At 47.6% G+C, this 21,028-nt stretch overlaps 1 protein-coding gene across 1 annotated transcript in view; it reads left to right on the top strand.

Moving 5' to 3' along the window:
* RBPJ (recombination signal binding protein for immunoglobulin kappa J region) overlaps positions 1–21,028 on the top strand; it is a 308,921-nt gene that overhangs the window by 237,143 nt on the left and 50,750 nt on the right. The window contains exon 10 of the mRNA XM_078678369.1: positions 13,957–14,060. Coding sequence (XP_078534495.1) covers positions 13,957–14,060 — 104 coding nt within the window. The remainder of the gene's footprint in view (positions 1–13,956; positions 14,061–21,028) is intronic.

Genomic DNA, 21,028 nt, shown 5'->3' with positions numbered 1-21,028 from the left:
GAGGTCATAGCGTTGAGATAGTGGTCAGTTAAGCACTGAACGTCAGTAACGCCGGTAGGGGGAAGTAGGAGATTGCAGCTGTCAGGGGGTAGAGAGTTTGGATCGAGTTTCTTCAAGTCTCTTTTCCAGACTTTGGGCTTGGAGGTTTGGACCGGGATACGCTTAACTTTTTCCTTGATGAAGAATGTGACAATATGGTGATCAGACCAGTCACAGGGTTGGATAGAATCAAGTTGAGTAGTGCCTTCTTTGGAGATGATAAGGTCGAGGATAGAGCCTTTGTCATGGGTCGGGCTGTTGCAAATTTGGGTGAGGTCAGAAGCATTAAGGTAATTTTTGAGGCTATTGACCACTGCGTCACTACAGTCATTCCAGTGAAGATTGTAATTGCCCAGGTAAATTTGTGTATTAGCTGTCCTGAGTTGATTGAGATTGTGTCCATAAGTTGTTGGGAGAAGGTGATGTTGTCCCCAGGTGGGTGGTAGATGATGTGTAGAGAACATACAGGTTTGTTTTCACTGATGACATCAAGGCAGATGTATTCACAGGAGGTAAGAGAAGGGGCGGTGACTTTATTAATTGAAAGGTTGCATTTGTAAATGCATGCGATTCCACCGCCTGTCTTCTTGGACCTATCAAGTCTAATGATGCAGTAATTGGGGGGGACTAGGATGTCCATGATAGGAGTAGAAGATTCAGTTAACCATGTTTCAGTTAGGATGGCGAGGTCAAGGTTCAAAGAAATGATGAGATCAGCGACCTCCGAGGCGTGTCTTTGGGCCGATCTGCAGTTGAGGAGTGCACATTTGAGTCTGGGGGTACAGAGGGAGGAGGAGGGATCTAGAGTGAGGGGGACTTCTGTGAGGTTGTTGAGGACAGAACCTCTGTAGTTATGCATGGGGTGTCTGAGAGGGTTGGAGAGAATCGTAGGAATGGGCAGGTGTGTGGTGGCTAAGAGGTTTCGTCGATCCGGGACATAAGTGCGGAGAAGGGAGTGTATGTCAGGGTCCAAGAGAGTCTTGATAGTGCGCCGAGGGCGGTTGGAGGTATTGCGAGAGGGGGTAGAGGTCCAGTGTAGGGGGTGAGTAGGATGTGAGGGGGATATGTTGTTAGGTTGAGAAGTGGAGGTGGGAGAGGGGTGTCTGGGGAGGAGTAACTCTTTGAGGGTGTGGAGTTCTTCTCTCACTTGGAGGAGGGTTGACATGATCATGTCCAGCGTGAGGTTGGGTACGGAGTTGGGGGTGGGCATAGATGGAGAGCAAGTGTCTTGGTTAGTGGAGTGGGGGGGGGAGAGGGGTGGGGGGGTTAGTGAGGTGGGTGGAGTTGGGGTTGGAGGTGTTAGTGAGTGTGTTGGTTTTCGGGTAGGTAGGGAGGTTGGGGGGGAGGGAGTGGAAGGATTAGTGATGGTGTTGTAGTTATTGGACAGGGAATCAGTGATAGGGGGGGTGAGCCAATTGCGGGACGTGTGAAGGCTGGGCGTTGCGGGGGTGACGGTGTGGTAGAAGGGAGTGAGAGTGGGGGGGGAGAGGTTGCGGGAGGAAAGAGGGCCAGGAGTGGCGGGAGTGCACAGAGTGGGGGGGGGAGAGGTTGAGGGAGAAATGAGGGCCAGGAGTGGAGGGAGTGCAAAGAGTGGGGGGGAGAGGTTGAGGGAGAGATGAGGGCTAGGAGTGGAGGGAGTGCAAAGAGTGGGGGGGGAGATTGGTTGGGAGAGAGTCATGTTGTGTTGGGTGCAGTCAGGTGAGGTTTGTTGTACTGAAATACTAGTCGGAAGTGTGGGGTTCTGGTTATGTGGGAGTGGGGTGGAGGGGGTGGCGGTGTTGATGGTGGAGGGGAGATCCGCGTCTGGGGTTGAGGAGTGTGGAGTGTATGTAGCCGGGGGGTGATAAAGTAAAGTACTGGGGGGAGGGAGGAGGTGCGTGTTAATGGTAGGAGGTGCTGTGAGGTCGAGGATGTTGGTATTAGAGGCCTGATGGTGTGGGATCTGAGCGTTGGAAATGTATTCTTTGAAAGTGGGGAACAGGTTGTCAAATAGGTCAAGGTTTCTGTCTGTGGATTGAATTAGGATAGTCCCGTTGTTGTAGATAGTGATGGATGCTCTAGCTGGGTAGAGTTGGGATGGTGTGGTGGAAAGTGTTATGCCATGGGCAGTTTTCCTGGTGGTCGATATAGTGAGTAAGGTGAGGAATGCTTTTCTCCATTGTGCTCTGCGTATAGTGTAGAGAATGATATCGGTGCGCTTAGTTCCATTGATGAGGGAGTAGTAGGTGTCTAAAAAGGGGGTTTCAGGGTGGGACTTTATGAATTTGTGTTTAAAACGTTTTGCGTTTTTTTTTGGAGAGCTCTGGGGGGTAATTAATTTTAAATGTGTGTTTGCCCATGGGTTCCATGATGGACGAGGGGGAAGGGGCAGTTGAGGGGTGTAGGGTGAGGGTAAGTGTAGGAGAAGAGCTAAGGTGTGCGCGGGGGAGGTGTGTGAGAAGAAGTTAAGAAGTGTGTATGGAGGGGTAGAGAGTTTGACTAGCCTAAGATGGCTGCTTCGTTAGGCATGATGAGGAGATGAGGATTGACTAGTCTAAGATGGCCGCCCGGATAGAGAGGTATAAAGAGTATGGTAGTCCTATGTTTGTTCTTATGCCCTGAGATCAGGGATGCAGACAAGTTTCGAGGAAGTCCTGTTTCTATCTTACTGGGAGGGTGGAGGTGAGGCCTATGTCTATTTTGGAAGGCCAAGGGGATGGCAGTGCTTTTAGATTAGCTTTGTGGGGGTCTGGCAATTTGTTGTTGCAGGTTTATGACCCCAACCATTTTGAGAGAAAGATCTGTTTTCTGAGGAAGACAGGGAAATGGAGTCGAGTAGATACTACAACTTTATGGCCCCAGCAATATTGGGCAGAGGATCACAACAGTACAGCCATGTAAATCAACTTAAAAAAGCGGTGAAAAATAAAAATGAAAAACTGAGCAGGGGGCACGATACCTTGCCATAGTCTTGGGGCCGTTTTTTTACGAGATTGTTGATCTGCTGGCTTCAACGCGCCCTTTTTCCACGTTGTCGGTGTGCAGATTACTTTTTTAGGTTCCATAGAAATAATATCTCATTAATGAATGATAGTCGAAGGTGGTGCTATGCTATCAGCGTTGTTTTGATTTTTTTTTCAGTGCACTTCTGGGGGCGGGGCTATGGGGCAACTTCTCTCCGTGTTTGCAGCGCGGTCCTCCCGGGGGCCGCCGAAGCCACGACCCAGCCGGCCCGCCGCCCAGCTCTCCCAAGAGTCACTGGAGCCCAACCGCTACTGATCAGGGGCTCCGCCGCCATTCAACGTCATAGCTCCCGGTGGACACTCCGTGAGGGGGGGAGAGGCCAGAGGTGCCTCCGCCGTTGGCCCGGAAACCGGACTGCGAGGGGTCGAGGGATCCGTACGTCTCGAGGAAGGCGGCAAGCTGTCTATTGACGTTCTTCTCGATGACTTTGGCTGGAAAAGGGAGGAGCGAGATGGGGCTGTAGTTCTTGAGGTCGGTGGGGTCTGCTGTTGGTTTCTTCAGGAGGGCGCTGAGCTCGGCGTGCTTCCAGATCTCCGGGAAGGTGGCGGTGTTGAAGGAGGTGTTGATGATGTCCCGGAGTTGGGGTGCGATGATGGAGTCGGCCTTGTTGAAGATGTGGTGGGGGCAGGGGTCGGTTGGTGATCCATGTGGCCGATGTGGGACTCCAGGGGCTGACTTCCTCCATCTGGCTTGGGACTGCCCTGTGGTACAGGATTATTGGCTTCTGGTGCTCGAGGCTTTGGAACAGATGACCTTATTAAGCCTTCCATACATGCCCCTCTTAGCTCTCCTTGGTTACACTGAAACCCTAGGAGTGACACACAGAAAATTTGATTCATTCAGCCTTCTCCCCGCCCAACGTCAGGTGGCGTGTCGATGGCGACGGGGGCGGGCACCCAAATTTAAGGAGTGGATCCGGGACATGGTGTTTTGGCAGGACCAAATGTACGCTTATGCGGAGTTGCTCCCCCTAACTTCCCGCCCCCGGGATAACTGGGGGCCTCTTACAGCTTATCTGCTCACACACCCTATTGCTAACGCTGACAGTACACAAACTACTACAGTGCCACCCACTTGAGCCCTCCATGCCTCTTGCGAATTATTATGAGGTCTCGTTCCCCTACCCCCATCACCTTTTTCCAATTTAAATGCTGCCATTACGTGTATTAAGTGGCTTCCTTTAGTGTATTTCCTATGGTATGGTTTGTTTACTAGTCATGTCTTTTTGGCCTCCAGGTCTACGTTGTTTATGCATTGTGCTTGTTTCGCCCGTACATTTGTAATGATAGCCTGTCTATATTTATGTCTGCCCATTTTGGGTTTGGTTTTGTTGTGAAAATATATAAATAAATAAAAAAAATAAAAAATGTGAGAGTTTAACTTCCGATATTTATATGATATTCAAAACATGCATGTGACAGCAAAACCCAATACTTTAGAATAGAATGAAGATATCTTTTTCACATTCTGATTGTTTTTCTGTTTTATTTATTCAAAAAAGTCTTCAAAGTGATTGGATAAAACAGAGTGACATGTCCAAACAAACAGCCTACGCATTTCATCCCTATTCACACGTGACTTCTTCAGGGCAATAATTCATGCTGAGGTAATCCTAGCTACCAAGACAACATATGTATTAAGTTCTCCATGTAGAACCTCTGTCAAATATTATATTCTCACGTGTTTCCACTGAGAGTTCATTGCATGCTTAACGTACCAGAGTAGAAATCTATTTTGGTTGCAGTGTCCTGTTATCTCTCACGCTTTCGTTATAGTTCCACACTCAAGTAGTTCGTAAACTTCATGTTCGAGGCATGTGGGCTGCTGAATTCATATCTATAGCATAGATCGCCGCCTAGTGTTGGGTCCGGATGATTGCACATTGTTGTCCTGGAAGAGTCTTCGCAGTATCACGAGATAGGTGGCTCCTCCCCTGGACTACAGTGCGCATGGGCATCGACTCCATCCCCAGATTGTTTTTTTCCGCCATTGGGTTCGGATGTATATTCGACATCTCCAGTTCGGAATCGATATAGACTTTTCTTAAAGCCCGAAGGCCTTATCTTATACCGTCGGTATTGTTTGCGTTCGGTCCCAGCTCTGTTCCGGCTCAGTTCCCGAGTCGGACGTCCAGAGGAGTCGCGTGGCTCTTCGGTACTCGGGGCCCAGTCGACGCAGCAAGACTTACGATGACATCATGGAACGGAGTCCGTTCAAGAAATGTCCCGTGTGCGGATCTAAGTACCCACACATTGACGTCCACCCTGTGTGCAACAAGTGCCTGTCGCCGGACCACGATGCAGCCAACTGTATGGCTTGTTCCAGGTTTCGATCGAAGAAGACAATTCGACTTCGGCGCGTGGCGCGCCAGGAGGCCCGGCAGTCGGCCCCGGCACCGGTGGACATCTTCGACAGAGAAGAAGCAGACGAGCAAGAAGTTCATCTGCAAGTTTCCCCTCCGGCGGAGGAGATCGACTACGGATACGACGCAGACGTCGAGGTGGTCGAGGCAGGAGAAGTCGTCGACGAGGTAGGAGACGACAATGAGGCCTACGGGGCCACGGAAGATAGCTCGTGTGAAGAGCTAGGCCCCGAACGAACAATTACTACGGCTCAGGTCGAGGGATCGCCACGCGGCCTTACCCAAGACCTTCCACCCAGATCCACGGCCTCGCCTATGGGCCTGGCTACGGACACTTCTGCGGAGCCAACGTTGGTCAAAACGAAACCGAAAGCTTCGGTGTCGACGAAAGCGAAAGTAATTGAGACGCCGTCGACACTGAAGACGTCTGCCCCTCCGGCCGCCTCCTGGTCTTCGGACACGTCGGGGCAGCCGAAGCCGAAGAAGGCTGTCGACCCGGGGAAGTCGACCAAGGGCGCCGATCCAAAGTCGGTCAAGGGCGCCGAGTCAAAGTCGGTCAAGGCCGTCGACCCAAAATCGGCAAAGGGCGTTGAACCGAAGACTGGGGCCCCGCACCCCGTAGTCAAGGCCGCCGGCACGAAGCCGTCGACGCAGAAGGCCGTCGGCCCGGAAGGGGGACACAGCGCGCCGAAACAGGCTGGTCCTGTACCGGATAAACATAAGGCATCGACGCTCGAGTCTTCACTCGCTGGTGGACCGAAGACGTCTGTCGGATCGACGAAACCTTCCGCTTCCTTTACGAAGCAGGTGTCGGATTCTCTTCAACGCATCAGGAACAAGGCTTCCGCGTCCGCACCGAAGGATGCTTCCGCCGCGAAGCCAGCTGCCACAACGCCAAAATCTTCGGCGCCACTCCTGTTTACGTTGCCACCAAAGGTAGCACCAAAGGCCTTCGCTCCACGGTCGGTCACCGAAGCGCCCGTACCAGTGTCCACGGCGCAGAAGCCTTCTCAGCCGCTTGGGAGCTTGAAACCTCGACAACCCTCGGTGGAGGAGCAGTCGGAACACTATATGGACGCCGACACCGGGAAACTCACCCTCTACAAGAGGAAGATCACGGCAACCCAGCCTTTGGAGTCCTACACGATTCCTTTGAAGCGCAAGAAGCCTGCTGCGGAATCCCCTGTTCTGGTGGAGCCTCTTGCTCCACGGACTCCACGAGTGGCTACACCCTCACCCACTTATTCGGATGTGGAGGGTGGAGATGGTGATGACGAGGAGTATGGCTTTCCTGCCAACACTGATCCTGAGGATCACCACGACTCATGGACAGTTGCAGGTGACCCAGGGGATCAGCAAACTGCCCAGGACCCTCAGGTGTACGCTGTCAAGACCTCTCCTACTGAGGATTCAGCTGCATTTAATGCTCTAATTGAGTGGGCGGCTAAAAACCACTACGTGGACCTCCACACTGACCCTATCGAAGTGGACTTCCTTTTTGATACCTTTTCCACTGCAGAAAAGACTGTCAAGACTCTCCCCATGCTGAAGGGGGTTCTCAAACATGCTGCAGACATTTTTAAGGAACCCACACGGGCCAGGGTGGTCAACCCTAGGATTGAAAAAAATATATATGCCGGCGCCTGGCGACCCCACCTACATCAGAGGCCAGTTGCCATTGGACTCTCTGGTCGTCTCTAATGCCCGGAAGAGGGCGAACTCACAAACCACTGGTGATGCTCCTCCCCCCGACAAGGAATCTAAAGTGCTGGAGGCATCAGGGAAGAGGGTGGCGGCTCAAGCGGCCAATATCTGGCGTATATCTAACACTCAGGCGCTCCTGGCCAGATATGACAGGGCGCACTATGACACACTAGAGACCCTGTTGCAACATCTTCCAGATCAGTATAAAGAGGCAGCTGAGATGCTTATTCAGGAAGGGAAGCTTATATTCCAACGCTTCAATTAAGTGTGCACTGGACGTGGCGGACACCGCGGCCAGAGCCATTAACACCAGTGTCATGTTGAGATGTCATGCCTGGCTCAGAATCTCCGGTTTCAAGCCGGAGATACAAACTACCATCCTCAATCAGCCAGTAAACCCAGACAGGTTATTTGGTCCTGAGGTGGATACCACCTTGGAAAAGATAAAAAAGGATACCGAAACTGCAAAATCCATGGGGGCTCTCCAGTCCCAGCAGTTTCGGGGAAGCACTTTTCGTCGCTCAAGCAATAGAGGTGTTTCCAGAGGCCAGATGTCCCAGCAAACGCAATACAATAAAAGTGGGGCGCAGTCCTCTTACACCAAGCAGAGTAGAGGCGGCTATCGGGGCAACAACACCAAGGGCAGAGGTCGTGGAAACAACAACTCCCGCTCCTCCGCCACCAGTAAACAGTGACGCCTTGTCACTGCCCCCCGACCATACTACACCTGTCGGGGGGAGATTCCAGCAGTTCCTGCCCGTCTGGAAATCCATCACCACAGACAGGTGGGTCAGGAAACTTATCCAGTTCGGTTATTGTCTGGAGTTAACATCCACTCCACCCAACATGCCACCAAAACACCGTCCTATGTCCACAGAGCATTTGCACTTATTGCAGCAGGAGGTACTAGTCATGCTGCAAAAAGGGGCAATCGAGCTCGTGCCGTTGGAGGAAGAAGGCATGGGGGTGTACTCCCTGTACTTCTTAATCCCAAAAAAGGACGGATCCCTCAGACCCATACTGGACCTCAGACCCCTAAATCAGTACATTCTATCAGAACACTTTCATATGCTCACACTGCAGCAGGTTCTCCCGTTGCTCAATCGGGGAGACTTCCTCGCAACCTTGGATCTCAAGGATGCCTATTTCCACATTCCACTGCATCCATCACACAGGAAATACCTCAGGTTCACTATTCAGGGTCGGCATTATCAGTTCAAGGTCCTGCCCTTCGGGGTGACCACAGCGCCCAGGGTGTTCACAAAATGTCTGGCGACAGTAGCTGCGCACCTCAGGAGGCAGAACGTTCACGTTTACCCTTATCTGGACGACTGGCTTGTCCAAGCAAAGTCGGCCTAGCAGTGCGCCGCCAACATGTCCCACACCATTCACCTCCTTCACGATCTGGGATTCTCACTAAATTATCCCAAGTCGCACCTTCAGCCGGCCCATGTGCGGCAATATCTGGGTGCGACGATCCATACTCTGGCAGCCACGGCTCAGCCAACTTCTGTGAGGAACGACAGCATTCAGTCGCTGATCCAGAAGTTCAGACCGCAACACTCGCTTCCAGCAAGAGTGTTCATGCAGTTGATAGGCATGATGGCCTCCTGCATCTTCATAGTCCCGCACGCGAGACTACATATGCGTCCGCTCCAAGAATGCTTGGCTCATCAGTGGACTCAGGCTCAGGGACAGTTGAACGACCTAGTGTTGTGTGACCGGTCTGGCATACAGCTCTCTGCATTGGTGGAATCCACACAACCTTTGCCAGGGCCGACCGTTCTAAGAGCCTGTGCCACAGATTATCCTGACGACAGACGCATCTCTCCAGGGATGGGGAGCTCATGTACTCCACTACACAGTGCAGGGACTATGGACAACGCAGCAGAAGAAGATGCACATCAACTACCTAGAACTGATGGCAATCTTCATGGCATTGAAGGCATTCAAAGTACATCTGTGCAACAAAGTCGTGTTGATCCGGACGGACAACATGACAGCCATGTACTACATTCAAAAGCAGGGAGGTACACACTCTCCGCAGTTGTCTCATCTGGCTCAGAGCATGTGGAAGTGGGCCATTCGGAGGAACATCTTCCTCATGGCGGAACACCTCCCGGGCAAGGACAATCAGATGGCGGATCTGCTCAGCAGGTACAGCCACCAGATGCACGAGTGGGAGATACATCCATCAGTACTCCGCCCGTACTTCCAGCAGTGGGGTCATCCAGAGATAGACCTGTTTGCCACAAGGGAATACGCAAAATGCCAAAGCTTTGCCGCCACGTTCCCTCACCCACAGTCGCAGGGCAATGCGATATGGATGAACTGGTCAGGCAGATTTGCGTACGCTTTTCCCCCAGCACCTCTCATACCGCTGGTGGCACGAAAGCTAAAGCAACACTTGATGACACTCATCCTGGGTGCTCCAACGTGGGCACGCCAACCATGGTACATCACGTTTCTAGAACTCTCCGTGGTACCGCATCAAAGGCTGCACCTCACACCCAGGCTTTTGACGCAGAACCGTGGCGACATTCAGCATCCAGACCCGCAACAGCTCAACCTGGAGATCTGGCTCCTGAAGTCTTAGAGTTTGGCTACCTTGACTTGCCTCCTGAATGCATGGATATCATACGGGAGGCTAGAAAGCCCACCACCAGGGCCTGCTATGCAGCAAAATGGAAGCGGTTTGTCATTTACTGTACTGAACACAACATCAACCCGCTAGATGCATCCATTCCCAACATCATCTGTTATTTGTTACATCTTTACAAATGCAATCTAGCATATGCTTCCATTTGGATACACTTATCCGCCATAGCGGCTTATCTCCAAAACAGGCAGCATCTCTCCGTTTTCAGAGTGCCTGCCATCAAAGCCTTCCTAGAAGGACTTAAACGGGTCATCCCTCCCAGGACCCCTCCAGCTCCTGTATGGAACCTCAATGTGGTCCTCACCAGGTTGATGGGCCCACCTTTTGAGCCTCTGCATTCCTGTGAGATTCAGTTCTTAACATGGAAAGTGGCGTTTCTCATTGCCATTACGTCTCTGCGACGTGTTAGTGAGCTACAGGCGCTCACTGTACAAGAGCCATTCATACAGATTCACTCCAACAGGGTGGTGCTGCGCACTAACCCTAAATTTCTTCCTAAAGTGGTTTCGCAGTTCCATGTCAATCATACCATTGAGCTGCCCGCGTTCTTTCAAAACCCAGAGACAGTGGCAGAAAGAATGCTCCACACTCTTGATGTCAAACGAGCTTTGCTGTATTACATCGATAGGACAAAGGATTTTAGGAAGACACAACAACTCTTTGTTGCCTTTTCAGCCCAGCACAAAGGCAACCCCATTTCCAAGGCAGGTATAGCCAGGTGGATCGTTAAGTGTATTCAGATTTGCTATCACAAGGCTAAGCGCACTTTAACGGTTCCCCCTAGAGCCCACTCCACCCGCAAGTTGGGGGCCTCCATGGCTTTCCTTAGTAATATCCCTTTGGAAGATATTTGTAGAGCAGCCACATGGTCTACCCCACACACATTTACTAAACACTACTGTGTAGATGTGCACTCCAAGCAGCTGTAGGGCAGGCTGTTCTAAAGACACTTTTTCAGACATCTGCAGCTGGCACAGGCGGCCGCCGTTATTGGAGGGACTGCTGTTTATTCTATGCTATAGATATGAATTCAGCAGCCCACATGCCTTGAACTGAATATGCTACTTACCAGTATGCATCTGTTCTTGGCATGTAGGGCTGCTGACATTCATATCGCCCGCCCTCCTCCCCGGCGCCTGTAGCGGCTGCAGAATTTCCACTTATTCTTAGCATGGTCATCGCTCACACTGTTACACTCCATCTTCGCCACAATGGCTAAAAACAATCTGGGGATGGAGTCGATGCCCATGCGCACTGTAGTCCAGGGGAGGAGCCACCTATCTCGTGATACTTCGAAGACTCTTCCAGGACAACAATGTGCAATCATCCGGACCCAACACTAGGCGGCGATCTATGCTATAGATATGAATGTCAGCAGCCCTACATGCCAAGAACCGATGCATACTGGTAAGTAGCATATTCAATATTACTTTCCATCAGGCCTCAATTTTAATGGCCCCTTCCTGTGCAAATATGCGCTTAAAGAAGCGAGCAAAAACTCCTATTTTTCACAGAGTAGTCATCAGTAACATCGTGAATATGTAGGAGAACAAATGAGACACTATAGCTAGTTGATTTTGGGTACTAAGGTGGTAGGAACGTACAACCCCTATACACTGAGGTCCTGTTTTCTGCGCATAGTTCTGTGTATGTGCAGAATCCCTGCAACAGAACGCTGCCCTGAATTGTGTCCAGCATACTATAAAATGAAATTGTACTTGGGTAAAGAAAACTTGAAACTTACTTGGGTCACCTAAAAACTTTCTGGTCTTGCTATTGGAACTAGAGTAGGAACAGAGACTTGCCGGTGTAGAAGATCGTCTAGTTCTTGGGTCTGTCCTCAATTTCCCTGCTCTTGGTGTTTTAAAAAACTGAACTTGAAGGATATGTGCTTGGTTCCAGGAAACCTGTCTGGCAAAGCTGCTGTTTCTGAACTAACAGCTGCTGTATCATGTTGTGTTCTTATCATTTTATGTAAATCATTTAGAGTGGCCATTCTGAAAGCGTTACAGTCCAACAGGAATATTTATTTGTGGGCCTGTTATTCTGACAGGCCTGACTACATCGTAGACTGCACTCTCCCAGAATGCCACCTTTCAGGAACACAAACTCCTGTTTTTGAATACACACAGGAGTAAGGTGGGGCTCAAGAAGGGGATGGGTTTTAGGGGGATACTGTGGGGGAAAAAGATGTGAAAGCCTTCTTTAGAACAACTCCTTTCCAACTTAGACACTTTACAGCTGTAATTAGGACATTACATATTCTCAACATTCAGTTTAATTGTTTAGTTTACCTGAAAATGAGAGATAGTGTTCACTAATTGTCATCCTGTGAAATCTTTATTCAACTAGTGTGTTGCTGCTAGGTACTTCTCATTGAATTATTGCAAGTCACAATTCATTACACACTTGCACTGCTCCAAAAGTCTTAGCCCCCTTCTGTTTTTTTGATCTTTCAAGTATGGCTCAAAGATTATAATTTCTTTATGGTAAGGATCCGAAAAAAGCCCTGTTGATGTCCATAGAAATATCTTCCAACTTTAAAAACCAAATTAATCTTTTAATTTAAATTTTACTGTCCATCCCAAATGTGCATTGCACACCATCTCTTTGCTCAAGGTGTACTTGTCATGGCTCATGAAGGGGGGTACAAAATATTGTGAGATCTCAAAGTTCTAAGGATTGTGTTCCTAAAACTTAACACTCTCTAGTGCGTGGTGCTTCAATGTGATTGGATACAAGTCTGGAAGGGTGTACTGGAAAGTGCGTGTTTTTGCTGTGGTATCCTTTCTGGAACCATGGGCAAACTTAACGAGATGGCTGTATGGCTCTGCTGCCCTATAGACCTCCTTGAGAATGAGTGTTGTTGACCAATGAATTGAGAGTATCAAATACAACTAAGTAATGTCTTTAAACAAATGGAGGCTGCGTTATTTTTTCTATTCCAAATATTGATCTTGTGTAGAGTACAAATGGACTGTGACTGGTTTGACCCAGTTGGATGAGTGTTGACAACGTAGGAGCACCGTCACTCAAATGTAGGACCAAGATCAAGATCATCATAGCTATATCCTTCTCCCCCATGTCCCTATTGGTAGTGTGAACACTAACCCCGCAGGAAACCTCCCATTGCTGCAGGAGTGCGGCTACGGAGCCGCTGAGTCTGCGTGCAGCCAACTCGTCCGACTTGGACTGGAGCCACTGCGAGCGCCCGCAGACGGAACGCACTCCAGGACTCCAAACGGTCACTTTTGATGGAGTGGGTAAGTCTTGTTTTAAGGGCTGATGGCCCCAGGGGAAATTGTTGCTAAATCAAACACGTGTGCGCTGGATCAATATAGACTTTAAATCAGTCGTAGTGGATTCTTGAGACTGACTACTAGTGGGGCATACCCTGGATGTTTCTATCTTGAGCAGCGAGTGGAACAGGAAACCGGCACAGAGACACTAAAGCCCTGACCTCAAGAGAGGATGTGTAATTGTGTATGTCGTGTTCTTCCTTTGTGTGCTACGCAATAGAAATAAAACACTTCTCTTTTGTGATAAAAGTGAGTATCTGACTGGACAATGATTTATTGCTGCGGCGCGCACACTTTTGAGTTCACTAATCTGTATCCAACACGCACACACGCTGCCATCCCCCCGCCTACCCCCCAATACCTTGAGCTGCTCGGATCACACAACCCTGAGAGTCATGTGCAGAAGCCCAACTGCCCAGAATCCATATTAGGCTGATCCCCGGGACATCAAAAGTAAAATGCCTCAACCCCTGCATGCCCTGTGAACCTCTGAATGGGGTTCTGACATTGCTGGAAGCAAAAAGTTTAGAGGACTCCAAAATTTATTATAAATAACTAAATATTAAATGGCAGGTGAGGGTTCATCATGAGATCGACAGCATTACAAGCTTGAAACTGATTGTTGTATGTAATGAATGCCTTCGTCTTCTCCCAGTTGATTTGAGATTTTCACTGAGCCACTTCCCTATTTGTTAATTTAAGGTTTTACTATGCCATTTGGCTTGTCTATGAGTTTCTGACATGCTTGCATTATTTGCTTCGCTTGGGCTATATTTTTTAATTAACCAGGGCGGACTATTCTGTCAGTTTACATTGCTATATACATCTGGTGTTTGTATAATTTATTGTAATGAGTATATCTTTATTTTACTTTGCTTTATGTTTTCCAGTTAAATGGTGGTGGAGATGTAGCAATGTTGGAGCTCACAGGACAGAATTTCACTCCAAATTTACGTGTTTGGTTCGGGGATGTGGAAGCTGAAACGATGTACAGGTGTAGTGCTTTTTCCAGTTTATCTTTTATGAATGTCTGTTAACCTTTCACCTGTGGAGCATTATCCTACCAGCACAAAAGGTTTTAAGAATGAGTGAATACAAGAATCCCTATCACATATTTAAAAATGCATTCATGGCTTCTGGAAGATGTGCACACTGAATTTTGCTGCTACCACTTCCCAGCTTTAAATTGCAGCAAAATATTTGGACATCTGTTTTTAAATTTGTCATGGCACTTCTAGTTGTACTGTTGCTTACTGAAGAACTAAGACCAATGAACTTGATTCACAAAGGTACATTTACAAATTTGTATGCTTACTCTATTTTGTTTTTCACAAACTACAACTTAATAGTAGCTTTACGACTGCGGAGATTGAAGTCGGGGCGGAGAACTCCGCAAATAAAAAGATAGGCATGTCCTGTGAAGCGTTTTTTACTGGTGTGAGGAGAATGGAGGATTGAGGACTGATTTGCTGTTGACGGGAACCTGACGTGCAAGAGACGAGATCCCTGCCTACATTAAGAGTGAGCGCGTATGGGTTTGCTGACCTGGTGGACAGACATGATAAAACAGGATTCGGGTGTCCCTACGGGCCGGGTATTCGTGCACATTTGTGCCTCCGGAATAACCTTGCTGTTCATGAGTTGGAGAGCATTTCTCTCCTTTAAGATAAGTTGATACCCTTGTCCTGATGAAGCTGAAAGGAATCACTGGCTGAAACGCGACTGCGTCAACATATTTTTACGAGGAATCCCATTATTTTGATTTCTGTTGAAAAGGAAAGCGCCTATAGAATAACTAGATTAGAGGTGTAATTCCTCTGGCGCAAAAGGGATTTCCTCAGAGTGTACCACTCGGAGTAAGGAGTGTACATTCTGATTGTTTTGCTCTCAGTAGGGGTGTTTGTGTATTCTTTTTATATGTTGTATATATTGTGTATATGTATTGTATCATATATATGAATGTGATTTACATGTTCATGTTTTCTACATATTATGTTTTCACATGAAGAAACTCTGATTTGATTTGTTTGTGCTCAGCCCCGTCATTTGATAAGTTTATGAGTTAGAATCATGGATAAGTAGTACCTTTTAAAAAAATAATTGAAACATCAAGGTAATTAATGGTACCTTGAATGAAAATAAATGTTGGATTGGTCCCTCTGTACCTTCTTTTTCTTTATATGCATCTTTGATGTCCTGTGAAGGAAGCTTGGTTTCCGATTAATTGGGTACTAGTGACTACTTGTGTTGTCAGTGCTGGTTTAGCATGTGTGCATCATTACAGATGGCGACAGGCCTCTTTCCTTAGTGCCCTCTTCTCATTATAGGACTGCTACACTAAGAAATTCCAACTATTCCCAATCCATCAAAGCCTCTCTTTGACTTTTTCATGTATCTAATGTATGTTCTTAATTGAAAGGCATATCACCAAATGAGGATCCCTATCTCACTGTGACCTAAAGGATCAAGCTGCCATTCACCGATTAAGTTCAGCAAGGCTAAAATGTGCAGAGGTGGTTTGTGTTCCTCCTTAAACCACGTAAACTTGCTGTTCAGACTTGATTGTGCCAAAGACTAAAGCTGATTTGCATATAGTTGGTCCTCTTCTGTAATGTTGCATGTAAGAAAGGGACCCTTTTACCATGGTCACCCCCACTTTTAGGTACTGGTATGGATGTTTATCAACTGATGTGAACCAGGTCCCTGTCAACCAGGACCCAGTGCCAGTACTCTTTCCCTAAAACAAGGTATAATAATCTAATTGTAACACAATTGATAATAGGAGCCAGCGCTACGGCCCACGCATACAAATACAGGGTCCTTGAATACTGGCTGCAAACGCAGTTGTTCGTCCGTAACAAACCGGCATTGACCGCGTTTTGGAAAAGTCACGGAGGTTGTAACTGCCCCCAAAGGTAATTTTCTGAAAAAAGCACTTTTTCGCACTTTCTCCTTATTAATACCAATGAGGGTATCCAAACTTTCATATTGGCGTTGTCTTCTGTATTTTCAGCACGCACATCGTTATCAAGAGCCAGTATCATGGCCCACACGTGCGTCTTCTCAATTTTTGGGCCCCTGTAAGACTGATATTTTATGTCGTATTTACCTGTGTACGCTTCATTATCACATATATCGGGTAAACCATTTAATTACTGCTGGTTAGTAATTTTTTATCACTCTGTAAGCAACACAAAAAGCAAGTTGTTGTTCTAATCTATAGCTCGGCTATTTTATTTTTCCATAGAGCATTCAATCCGATTTAAACAACGGACATATATCCAGCTGTCACCTGAAAGCGTTTTATACGTGTCTTGTTAAATAACACTCGCTTTGTTCAAGTATCTGAACGTTTTGCCGAAGAACTTAAAATTTAAAAACAAGATTGTGCTTTAAAGGTATTGCCTTGTTTTCTATTTGCATATTTCCCTTATGTGCTTAAAACAATACCACAGATTCCTTATGCCTATCACGTTAATGTGGCACATGCACGTCCTGGAACCAAACGTAGCACGCATTAATGTATAATGTTGAAACTACCCATATCATCTCACTCATACAGCGATATCCTCCAGCATCACCTATTGAGAAGGATTTTTGAAGCTATACCCTATACCTTTTGTCATACTATGTATACAGAAATTTCATTATTGAACTTAGTGTGGCGAGGACTGACCCCTAGCCCTGAAGAAATTGCTGTTTGGGAGGAGACTTTGAAGGCTTCTCAGGAACGCCTCTCTCAGGGTCTTTTGTGGTCCTAGAGGGCGAGTATGTCTGTGAGTTATCCGAGCCTGGACTTCTGCGGTCGCCTCTCCCTCTGAAGTCCTTCAGCCACCGTGGCGACAGATCGAAAACCTCCTGTTCGCCAGCCCTAGGAGACCTCTCTGGAGAAATCTGTACGATATTCAGCCCTTGGGATGATGAATGGGCTCCTGACGTCGACCGGGATCTTGACGTCGATTTGCGCCGAGTCTCTTCCGAGGCCGCTGCCCTGTTGTCCCTCGACATCGAACGCCTTGACGTCGACAAGGTTTGCGCCACTTTCGTCGTCGATCTGTGCGGTGATATGCTGTGAGAACGCCGTCCTGTCCTCGACGTTGGTCTCGACGGCGACCACCCGCGTTGATGGGGGGACATCGACGTCGACCTCACATGGCGCCATTCTGACGTCGATCTCCTTCACGTCGAATGCCTTGACCTTGATGACGCTCGACTTCGACTTTCTGTCCACTCGCGGCAGGGTCTTAGCCGGTGAGCCTCTCCGTCGACGGGGCGTTGACCGGGCTCGAAGGCTGTGGGTCCAGAGAGACCTAAGTGCAGTGCCTCGATGCCGACTTACTGGCATGTGGCGGAGGGTCTAGACGATGACTTGTCCCTCGACGCTGAAGAATGCCTCGGCCTCTTCGACGGCGATCTCGACGGCGAACATTCTGTCACCTATTTCTTCCTGGAATCAAGGGAGGTGGAACAACGCTGTTTTCGATGGTGCTTGCTGGAAGAGGAGCCTCTGATGTCTCCATGGCCACCACCATGAAGGCTTCTATCCCTCTCCAGCTGGGCATGAAGCTTGATGCGTTCTCTGTCACGCATAGTCCTTTTAGAAATCATCTGGCAATGATAACACTGGTCAGGCTTGTGTGAAGAAGGAAGACACACAATACACACTGAGTGTGGGTCTGACATTTTCTTGCTACAGGAAGGACATTTTCGAAATAAAGCAGGCATTCTGACTGGAAAAAAATGAGTAAAAGTCAGAAAACCAGTAGAATATACTTCTAGGAATTAAGACATGTCGAATTTTCAAAGAAAATGTTGAATATAATCAAATTCAGTCAAAAAACTGAAGAGCTCAAACTCCAGGATCCTCACAGGAGCCGAAAAAAAGAACTGACCTAACTGTCACCTGTGGTGCATGATGGGAGCAGAGGGTCTCCTTGCAGGTCTTAAAGGCAGGGTACCCTCACCCTTGGAAGCCTTAACGGCAAGGTGTCAGTTTCTTTGTTTCATTATTGCTGTGCTATGCAGCCTACAGGCAACTGCCTGCAATTACAGGTTTTTTCATTGTGGCAATAAAGGATTGTTGTATAATAACTTTTGAGTGCATGTCCACTTTTCCTTATGGGTTAGGAGAGTATTTTTCTTACAATGCAAACCTATGTAATTTCTGCATTTTTGCCATGTTTGAAACATTTTAGTCTGCCCGTATATGTGTGTGTGTGTGTGTGTGTGTGTGTGTATGTATGTATGTATGTATGTATGTATGTATGTATATATATATATATATATATATGTATGTATATTTTCTATCAGCTCCGGGATCCGGCACGTGGGTGGGGATTATTCACAGATTATGACTTTGATGAGTATACTCCTGGATGAGAACTAGGATTACAGGTAAGTAACTAATCCTTCCTGCACATCACCGAGGGACTTAGTTTACATAGGCCCAAACCATGATATGTACAGAGAGAACATCCAGGGGTAGTGACATCCTATATTGTTGGGAAGTTGTGCCTAGATCCTAGAAACCTCAACACTTACAGTGGTAAAACAACACTTAGCTTTACTTTAAGAAATCTTGGGATTTACCATATAAATTTCGATGCCGGAGTGGGGATCGAGAAGTGTTTCTTAGTGGTATAAACTGCAAGAGCGCTTTAAGAGGTTCTCTCATATGTCAGTTGAGAATCTGTCTTGCCACATGAAAGGAACACCAGCTGCCGTGATAACGCCAGCGTTTGAGCTTCTTTCGAATGGGAGTTACTTGAAGCTTGGCGATCAAGGTTGTGTGGCATGCTTCCAGGCATTACATATCTGGTCACCGTGAACACCAGGGTTACTTGCTGTATGCAGGTATTGTTTCATCCCACAAATACAGCCAGGGAGGCGCTAGTATGGCCTTCGCTGAATGTTACGCTGATACAGTTTGATGCTTTGAGCAGAATGAAAGCCATGCTTTTACAGAAAACTGTGCCGTTAGCATTTGCTTGAGTAACCTTTGAACTGCAAGTTGCAAGGACCTCGACAGAGATACTGGCACTAATACACCTATTTAAGACCATAGGGTCCGGATTCCTTAGCTCTGTCCAAACAATCCTTCGGGGGTCTACCTCTGATCTTGCTCGCTGTAGCTGGAATCCTGATTGTTGTTTACCTGCTTCACAATGGACGGACCATCTGCCAGCGAGATTGCAAAAGCTCTCCTGGAGAGATATTACCATGAGTGCATGGTACAGCGTCTGGATGCACCTCGCCTACGGGAACTAAGTGCTTCTTGGTTCCTATCCTTCAGACCATTCTTTGAGGACTGCGTCGTACCTGTTCTCTGATGCCTGTTCTGCGGAATCTAATGCGAGTTGGACATCTGTCTGACACCTCTGACGGAGACCATTTACAAAAATGAGCTATAGAGGGATACAGATCAGGTCGCCCCCCCCCCCCCCCCCCCCCCACTCACAATATTACAATACAATAAGGACCTGATCCTTTATCTGAACATAATGGTTGGATTTCCCTTCGCCATCGTTGGCCACACAAAATTATGTATATCAACAGCAGCTACAGCTCCTGGGCATACCTGCAACCCCCTCTTTTTCAAATGTGTTTACGAGTCCACACTTATAGAATGTATCGCCACAGCTGCTTATCAGCCTGGACTCCTAGAGTGTTTGGCCTTCGCCAACAGGTGTTGAGGGGCAACGACCCCGTAAAATACATAAAAAGATTGTTGCAGTATGGAGAGAACTGACCATTGCCCTGAAGAAATTGCCGTAAGTTCAATCATGGCAATGAAACATGTTGGCCCTCTATGACAAAATAGATTGGTGGCAACAGTGTGTCTTGGTTTTAATGTGAGCAGACCCACAGCATAGAATAAAATAATGAATGAAAATATTTATAGAGCGCACTACCGCCGAGGCGTCTTGGCGCTAGAGAAAAATGAACAGAACACAATGCATACCAGATTTAACGCAGAGTAAAAAGCCAGGTTTTAATTTCTTTCCGGAACAGCATTCGATTAGTTACCTTGAATGACCGGGAATTGAGTTCCATAACTTAGCTACAAGGAAGGAGAAACGTTTTCCTCCCCATCTTGTTTTCTTTATCTTGGGAAGTTTGACCAACCCAAGAGTGGCCGACCTTAGATCGCGCATTAGTGTATAGCGTGAAAACAGGGACTGCACATCCTCTGCCCCTCCACCAAACAAGGCTTTATGAGCCAGGCAGAGTGATTTAAACTCGATGCACCACCGTACAGGGAGCCAATGGAGTTGTTTTAACGCGTGTGATGTGGGATGGTGTTTAGGTAGGTTAAGCAACACTCTGGCTGCCGCATTTTGAATTGATTGCAGTTTAGCCAGTTGTGCTGCGCCAGCTCCTAAATACAGAGCATTGCCATAATCAATTCTAGAAAGAATTGTGGCACTGTTTTCCTAAAAATGAGAGGAATAAACAGGAGGATCTTTCTCGGGCGTTTCAGCATAAAAAACAGGCAGATGATACTTGATTAATCTGAGCAGCCCAGTCCAGTTCTTTGTCAAACATAAAGCTGAGATTTCTGGCTTTATTTACTGGTGCTGGGCAGACCCTGGCTGAAGATGGCCACCAATGCTGATTCCAGATCAAGATTTTATGACCAAACTCTAATACTTCCTTTTTATCGGTATTCAATTGTAAAAAGTTAGAGTTTATCTAGGTCATCAAAGCCGAAATACAGTTAGAAGATTCCACTGCCATGACATCCGCCGCCTGGGTTACAGTCACTATCAGCTGAGTGTCATCGGCATGTGACACCAGCGTGAAGCCAAAACTCTTTATTAGTTTTGCCAATGGGGCAACGTAGATGTTAAAAAGAGTGGGGGATAATGCGGAAACCTGAGGGACTCCTCCCGGTAGAAAAAAGTCCTCCGACTGAAGTCCATCCCAATGGATGATTTGTTCTCTAGATGAAAGAAAATAGGA

The sequence above is a fragment of the Lissotriton helveticus genome, chromosome 2_2 (genome assembly GCF_964261635.1).
Source record: "Lissotriton helveticus chromosome 2_2, aLisHel1.1, whole genome shotgun sequence".
Lineage (NCBI taxonomy): Eukaryota > Metazoa > Chordata > Amphibia > Caudata > Salamandridae > Lissotriton > Lissotriton helveticus.
Note: the sequence above shows the minus strand (reverse complement) of the source record. Positions and strands in the feature narration are given on the sequence as shown.